Consider the following 8,724-nt stretch of genomic DNA (forward strand, 5'->3'; position numbering starts at 1 on the left):
GACATTGTGCAAAGTCGGTCATATATAGTGTTCAATGTACACAGACGAGTTATCTTAATCAGGTAGGTTACATAGGAAATGTGACCACAATGAGGGATTTTACTAGGTCTCTTGGTTTGGACAGAAATCAGGGAAACCAGGGGCAATTGATGAAGTTGCAGGGTACAATAAAGGTGTTTTATTCTAGTGAGCAAGTAGGAGACAAAGATTCAAGACAATAGCAGCTTAGAACTGGAAAAAAATATTTTTCCATGTGGTAATTAACATTAAAATATTTCAGAATAATAAGTGTGCTGTGTATGTTTAGATGCCAACTCCAATTTAGACCCATAGGGTGATTAATAGAATGCAAATTGACCAAATCTAGAATAAAACATCTTAAGATAAGGTGATTTTTGTACAGGACATCTTCTTTCTGAATTAACAAAAAGAGTTTGCTAGCTGGCATAAGAGTCAATAATAATAATGAAGTCAGTGTGGCTTAAAATAGAGAATTGAACAGGTCCCAACCCCTTGTATGAAGAGCACATAAGGTAGGGCAAGGCCAGTGGATCCTGCCAGTTGTGCATGTTCCAAGGTTTGTTCCTGTTGCTCTGCTTCTCCCTACTTCAGAGGGGACCCAGGCTCTGATAGAACTTCAAGCCCAGAGGACCTGTCACATCTGCTCACGGCATCCACCATGGACTGGGCCTTTGCTTCACAGAGAAGGACTTCCTCAGGCTGCAGACTGGTTGTTTAAATGTTCTTGCCTGTGTTACATTCAATGTACACACAACCAGCCTAATTTAACCTAAGCCTGAGGAGACCAAAGGAGACCACCTGACACTGTCTTGTCAGTCTTGCTTCTTTTAGAAGTTATTTCCTGTATACTTTTTTAAAAAAATAGATCTTTATTGGAGTATAATAGCTTCACAATACTGTGTTAGTTTCTGTTGTACAGCAAAGTGAATCAGCCATATGCATACATATGTCCCCATATCCCCTCCCTCTGAGCCTCCCTCCCATCCTCCCTATCCCAGCCCTCTAGGTCATCGCGAAGCACCGAGTTGATCTCCCTGTGCTATGCAGCTGCTTCCCACTAGCTACCTATTTTACATTCGGTAGTGTATATATGTCGATGCTACTCTCACTTCCCCCAAGCTTCCCCTTCCCACCCCGTGTCCTCAAGTCCATTCTCTATGTCTACATCTTTATTCCTGCCCTGCAACTAGGTTGATCAGTACCATTTTTTTTTAGATTCCATATATATGCATTAGCATACTGTATTTGTTTTTCCCTTTCTGATTTACTACACTCTGTATGACAGACTCTAGGTCCATCCACCTCACTACAAATAACTCAATTTCATTTCTTTTTATGGCTGAGTAATATTCCATTGTATATATGTGCCACATCTTCTTTACCCATTCATCCGATGATGGACACGTAGGTTGTTTCCATCTCTGGGCTATTGTAAATAGGGCTGCTATGAACATTTTGGTACATGACTCTTTTTGAATTATGGTTTTCTCAGGGTATATGCCCAGTAGTGGGATTGCTGGGTCATATGGTAGCTCTATTTTTAGTTTTTTAAGGAACCTCCATACTGTTTTCCATAGTGGTTGTATCAATTCACGTTCCCAAAAACAGTGCATGAGGGTTCCCTTTTCACCACACCCTTTCCAGCATTTATTGTTTCTAGGTTTTTTGATGATGGCCATTCTGACCAGCGTGAGGTGATACCTCATTGCAGTTTTGATTTGCATTTCTCTAATAAGTAGTGATGTGGAGCATCCTTTCATGTGTTTGTTGGCAATCTATATATCTTCTTTAGAGAAATATCTATTTAGATCTTCTGCCTATCTTTGTATTGTGTTGTTTGTTTTTTTGATATTGAGCTGCATGTGCTGCTTGCATATTTTGGAGATTAATCCTTTGTCAGTTGCTTTGTTTGCAAACATTTTCTCCCATTCTGAGGGCTGTCTTTTGGTCTTGTTTATGGTTTCCTTTGCATTTAAGTTTCATTAGGTCCCATTTGTTTATTTTTGTTTTTATTTCCATTTCTCTTGGATGTGGGTCAAAGAGGATCTTGCTGTGATTTATGTCAAAGAGTGATAAAAATTTTTAAACTAATTTTTATTGACCATCTAAACATTGATTGCCAATTTGATTAATTAAATTTCCTATAAGTTTTAAACTGCAATTACAAATTTAACATGGCTTTTTAAAAACACTTCAGTTTAAATAGCATTTTAAACTTACATGAATACAATGGTTACAAATATATTCATGGTCTTCATTTAAGCCTATTCTAAAATACAAACATCATGGGTTTAATTTGTTTCCTCTTTATTGCTGCCCTTACATTTTTCCTTTTTTCGGTTATTATGCTCATTTTGATATTTCCCTAAAATTTCACTCTTTTTACATTTTCCTAGGATTTCGATAATCTTACACAACTGAGAGGAGAAGAGAAATACCATCTCAGACAAGCTGAGGTAACAGAATATGAGTTATCAACTAATTGATTCTTTGGGGGAATTTTAGGACATGGTTGTGTAGTTAAAGGCAATTTTTACCATGGGGCCTTGGCTAAGATCCTTTTAATAATAATGTTTTGTTTTTGATATTTCATGCTACTTCTGATTCTCTGTTATGTAGAGTTATTTGGGGGGTGACTGTCTTTAACAAAATGAAGCATTATTTAATGTTTGCATGTTGTAAGTACACATTATTCTGTCTTTTTGCTATATTTATCTGGTCTGTTAGTACTATTAAGGTTTATATATTTTCATTTGAATTTATTATAATTAGTAGGGCTTTTTAGAGGATCCATCTCCTAGGAGATGATGGATTAAATCTTCCTAGGTAGTTATCTTCTTAACATTATATTGTTAATCATCTTTCAATACCCTATTGGACCTATTATTATGTTTGACCATCAGGGCTAGATTAATCTGTCCTACCAGTTCTTGGTATACATGACTGCTTGTCTATGTGTGAATTATAAAAATGATGCTGTCTCTGACAGGATATAATTTGTGGGCATATGGTGACTGGATGGCTCCTCTGTATGAATTAGAAAGAGGTACTTGCTATGGATTTACACAGCCCCAGGACCAGGGTGCATGGTTTGGCAAACAGCTCAGGCAGCATGCAAACAAACACACTACCCATTGGTATGGTACCTGTTTTTCTAGAACAACATATGGCTTACTCATTTTTTCTTATGTATTGTTTCCTGTCTACCCTCCAATAGAAACAAGTACATATCTATACTTTATAAATAGACATATACTTAAAATGAAAAAAAAATCATGCATGCATTTTAAGAGTTTCTTATGTAAAAGCAAGAAAACTTAAATATTTGCTCTTTTTTATTACAATTACCTCTTTTAAAAATTTGGGTATCATTATGTACGCCTAGCCCTTTAAAGACTAAACCAGTTTTAATTAATCATAATATATGCATCAAAAAGTCACAGTTTGATAGCAGGAGCCCCTTTAATTTGACTGTGCATCCTTTTTTTTTTGGTACGCAGGCCTCTCACTGTTGTGGTCTCTCCCGTTGTGGAGCACAGGCTCCGGAAGCGCAGGCCCAGCCACCATGGCTCACGGGCCCAGCCGCCCTGAGGCATGTGGGATCCTCCCGGACCAGGGCACGAACCCGTGTCACCTGCATTGGCAGGCGGACTCCCAACCACTGTGCCACCAGAGAAACCCTGACTGTGCATTCTTTTAACATTGCCTCTGACGTGCTTGAAAGCATTCTTCTTTGTAACAAGAGGATTTATTGATTAGACATATCTGATTTTTTCCTGCCCCCAAACATGTATCAACTACCTCCTTTACCAGTTCTTTTAGTGGAGACGAAAGTCTGGGCACAGGAATGCTTTTAAAAATTGATGGCAGGCAAACGTGCTACTTCCACTGCTGGTGTTGTTGGACCATTAATATGTGTGTGTGTGTGTGTGTGTGTGTGTACCCTACTTTGCATATGATGCAGTTTCATCAATCACTAACATTTTTGCCTGTATCAACATTTGAGGTGGGTAGGAGCCTAGAAAACAGGATACCCACAAATATGAGTTTATTTTTTCCACAGGGTATGCAAAATGTTCTGACTTCTTTTTATGGAGCACACTTAAGAGACAAGGTACCAAGTCCTTGGTTGGCATGTGCTAGCCTATTCCCCATGTCTCTGTCCCTGTGTAACATACGTTTTAAGCCTTAGCTCAAGCAACTCCTCCTATGGGGAGCCCTTCTAATTCCTATCATTTGGGTTAGGTTTTCTCTCTCTATGCTCTCCTAGCATAGTGTCTAGCACTCATCACACTGTGTTTTTTTCTCTTTATTTGTCTATCTTCCTCTATTTAGTTGTGGTATCCTGTTGAGTTGTGTCTTATTCATCTGCCAGACATATTACATACTGCTTGTAACATGGTAGATGCTCAATACCTACATATTAAATGTTTTAATGAGGCTTAAAGAAATAAAATACGCAGTGATGACCTAGTTTTACTAGTCTTAAGATTGGAGTGTGTTCCCTGGTGAAGATGGAAGAAAAATTGTACAACACTAGAGGCCTTACTTATGGGATAAAGAACTACTAGAGCTAAAATGCTGCCAAGCTCTCTGGGGTTGTCATAATAAGCTGAATATTTCAGGATTAGTCCCCTGGTCAGTTCCCAACTGTGAAGGGGATCCATTAATTCCCTATGGAGAGGTGGAAGCAGCATTTTTTTTTTTCTTTTTGTGGTATGCGGGCCTCTCACTGTTGTGGCCTCTCCCGTTGCGGAGCACAGGCTCCGGACGCGCAGGCCCAGCGGCCATGGCTCACGGGCCCAGCCGCTCCGCGGCATATGGGATCCTCCCAGACCGGGGCACGAACCCGTATCCCCTGCATCGGCAGGCGGACTCTCAACCACTGCGCCACCAGGGAGGCCCGGAAGCAGCATTTTTATTAGAGAAAGCGTCCCTGAGTCTTAAAAGATGAGTAGGGATCAGCCAAGCCAACGCAATTGGGAGTAGACAATTCCAAGTAGAGGTGGCAACTTGAGCAAAGGGACGTAAACAAAAGATGGGGGTAGGTGTGGTGAAAATCCCAGAAGTTCAGTGTTTCTGGGAGGTGATTATGAAGGAAGGAAGCTGAGGTGATTAATTAACCTGGAAAGGTAAACAGAAGTGCGATTCTGGAGGGCCTTTTATGCTGCATTAAGTCATAGGATTTTATATTGGAGTAGAGAAACAGAAGATATTATAGTATAGTGAGTAAAAGCACTGTCAGGCTACCTGAATTTGAAACTCAGCTTTGACTTTTACTATCTGTGTGACTTAAGGTTTTTTATCTTATATTGTTTCCTTTATAAAGAGAGAATAACAAGAGTACCTATTTCATAGGGTTGTTTTGAGGATTAATGAGTTAAATCACATATAGTGCTTAGAGAATTCAATAAGTATTAGCAGGGCTTCCCTGGTGGCGCAGTGGTTGAGAGTCTGCCTGCCTATGCAGGGGATACGGGTTCGTGCCCCCGTCCAGGAAGATCCCACATGCCGCAGAGTGGCTGGGCCCATGAGCCATGGCCGCTGAGCCTGTGCGTCCGCAGCCTGTGCTCCGCAATGGGAGAGGCCACAACAGTGAGAGGCCTGCGTACCACAAAAAAAAAAAAAAAAAAAAGTATTAGCAGTTGATGTTATTATTAATTTTTATATTTATACAGTAGAAAGATCAATCTGGCTGTCTGTATGGAGGATGATTTGGGGTAGAATAGGACAAGAGTGGGGAGGAAACAATAGGGGGATTATGTGTCCCCCAAGAGCTCCTGTTGATATTTGCTGGATATTATTGAGGTATAGGTCTATGTGATGGTTTTAACAAAATCATATACTTTATAGATGGATTTTGTGCAGACTCAGTTAAATTAAACTGTCCCATTTTGTTTTTCCTAAGAGTGCCCTTGGGATGAACTTACTGGAAAGTCAAACTCTGGAGCTTTTAGGAACTGGCATGTCATAGCTAAACTTTGAGCCTACTGTCTTCAGAGTACAGTTCAGAACTCAGTTCCTGAGAAAGTGACCTGAGAGAGGTAAGTCAGCCGTTTCCCAAAATAAGATTGAAAATGGCACAGTTTATCTCTAGCACGGATTTGAGACTAACAGAGATTATCTTCTGATAGATACCATCTTACTCTAAAACTCAGGTTACACATATTGCTGCTTCCTTTATTTAGTAATTTGAATGTGATTAAGTGGGTATAATGAAAGGGTCAGAAGATATAGGCTGTGGATCTAGCTCTACGACTTACTTAGATATGTAGTCTTAATTATTATGTAGGTATCAGTTCCCTTATCTGTAACATGGGGTTAATAATACCCACTATGTTATCTTACAGGACTGTCATGAGAATCAGTGGAGATCATCTATGTGAAAGCACTTGACAAAAGGCACTTTAAAAATGAAATGATTTTTAAAAACATTTAAGAACGACACAAAATATAATTTGATCTGTGCACGTGTTTGTTCCTTCATTAAATGAACTCAGCAAGAGTTGAAAGATATGCCAGACAAGCACCTGTTATACAATTCACCTTAGTTTGCACATAGCTCAAAATTTGTAGGTCCTCATACGGGGACTCCCTGCTTCCAGTGAAAGCTCAGGAATTCCACCTTGAACTGTTTTCCTTCCAAAAAGCTCCTTTTTAGTTACTTCTTTCTTTTAAGTTCTGTTCCAGAACACTGGGGTTTCTCCAAGTCTAACCATTAATCAATGAGACATTGGTGCCCCCTTTTCCAGTACTTCTATCCGGCCTTCTGATAAACTCTCTAGATGAGATATACTGCATCAAAACCAGTGGCTTGGGGCTTCCCTGGTGGTGCAGTGGTTGAGAGTATGCCTGCTGATGCAGAGGACACGGGTTCGAGCCCTGGTCTGGGAGGATCCCACATGCCGTGGAGCAACTAGGCCCATGAGCCACAACTACTGAGCCTGTGTGTCTGGAGCCTGTGCTCCGCAACAAGGGAGGCCATGATAGTGAGAGGCCCGCGCACCGCGATGAAGAGTGGCCCCCGCTTGCTGCAACTGGAGAAAGCCCTTGCACAGAAACGAAGACCCAACGCAGCCAAAATTAATTAATTAATTAATTAATTAAAAATAAATATCTGCTTATAAAAAAAAACAGTGGCTCAAAAAGGGCTTTGAGAAGTGTCTCAGAGACCTCTGTCCTTTCAGAAGTCTCTCTCCACATATCTCTCTACTGAAGATGGATCTAAAAATAAAAAATCCTGAGTTCTGGTACAGTCTCCATGGCCAGGTCCCAGGGCTGCTGGACTGGGACATAGGAGATGAGTTCTTCCTGCCTTGCACCACAGACCAGTGCCCCTTAGCTGAGCAGGACCTTGACAAATACAGACTCAGTGTAATGGAGACCGTAAAATTACCTCAAGATAGGAGACCCAGTCCTGAAAAAGATAGTCCTAACTCTGAACCCAACCTGTGGATGTGGGTGAATCCCAACATTTTGTGCCCCCTTGGCAGCCAGGAGGCCCCAAAGCCCAGTAAGAAAAAGGATCTGGCAAGCATACATCCTTCCCCTCAGCTACTCCCAAAGGATGAAGTGTCTAACTGCTCAGAGACCACAGTGATGGAGTCCCTGCCATCTTCCTGCAGCAAGCAGTCTCCCCCACAGAAGAAGTTCACCTCTTCCCCCAGTGACTGGGAGCTCACAGAAGAGGAGACTGAGGAACAAGATAACAACACCTCTGTGGCCCTCCAATCCCCAAACAAAGGGGAGTGCTTCCAGAGCCAGAAGCTATGGCAAGGCGACATCCAGGAGAGGAAGTCCTGGCCCCAGCCGCCCCTCAGTTGCAGTCAACTAATTGCTCTGGCACTAAGAAACGGCCCCCCATGTGGCCTCCGTGTGCAAGAGATCTACAGTTTCACCCAACAGCATTTCCCCTTTTTCTGGACAGCTCCAGGTAGCTGGAAGAACAACATCCGCCGCAACCTCTGCTTCCTGGGCAGATTTGAGAAGGCGCCAGTGCATGGGACCAATGCAAGGACAAGGTCTGTACTCTGGAGGCTTACTGAGGAGGGACACTGCCACTTTCAGAAGAAGACTCGTGCCTTAGCCTCCTCTAAGAGGGAGAGCATTCAACAGTGCATGAGCCAGCCAGATATGATGACCTCCCTCTTTGACCTTTGAACAACCACTGCCCCACTTCTGGAACACTGCCATCCTTACTGTGCCTACCTATGCCTTGATTGGCCCTCATTAATCCCTAAGCTTACCCCACCTGCTAGGTGCCAAGCCTGTATTTAACTACTGCTAGACGGATGGTATTAAATAAAGTGAGAGGTGGATACAGAGGAGGCAAAAGCATGGAAATTTGCATAAGGGCAGTGGCAGTTGTTCTGCATTTTGAGCACAGGTAGGAAATCCTAGGAACAACGGCATGGAAGTTAAGGAGGGAAGGACATATTTAATGAAAAAAAGAATTCTGTTTACTGGAGAGTATGCTGACCCATGAAAGCAAATGGTGAAGTATAAAGCCTCAAATGCAGGATGGATCTAGGCCTTCGAGAGTCTCAAATGCCATGCGATGATGTATATGCTTAAAGAGAACTGGGTATGATGTTCAAAGCCTAAAGAGTCAAATGTCCCCCTTCTACCATTCATCAGCTATATCACCTTTTTGGTGACCCATTTTACCCTTCAGGGCCTTACTTTTCTCCTTCTGATCCTGGA

The 8,724-nt window shown here is 41.7% G+C and overlaps 1 protein-coding gene across 1 annotated transcript; it reads left to right on the forward strand.

Annotated features, from left to right (window-relative positions):
* Positions 1 to 7,239: 7,239 nt before the first annotated feature.
* Positions 7,240 to 8,181, forward strand: FOXR2 (forkhead box R2; the record flags this gene model as incomplete). The annotated part of the gene is made up of 1 exon (XM_082609775.1): positions 7,240 to 8,181. One exon carries the CDS (start codon positions 7,240 to 7,242, stop codon positions 8,179 to 8,181), a length of 942 nt encoding a protein of 313 aa, XP_082465901.1.
* Positions 8,182 to 8,724: the final 543 nt, after the last annotated feature.

The sequence above is a fragment of the Mesoplodon mirus genome (assembly GCF_964341445.2).
Source record: "Mesoplodon mirus genome assembly, chromosome: X".
NCBI classification, from domain to species: domain Eukaryota; kingdom Metazoa; phylum Chordata; class Mammalia; order Artiodactyla; family Ziphiidae; genus Mesoplodon; species Mesoplodon mirus.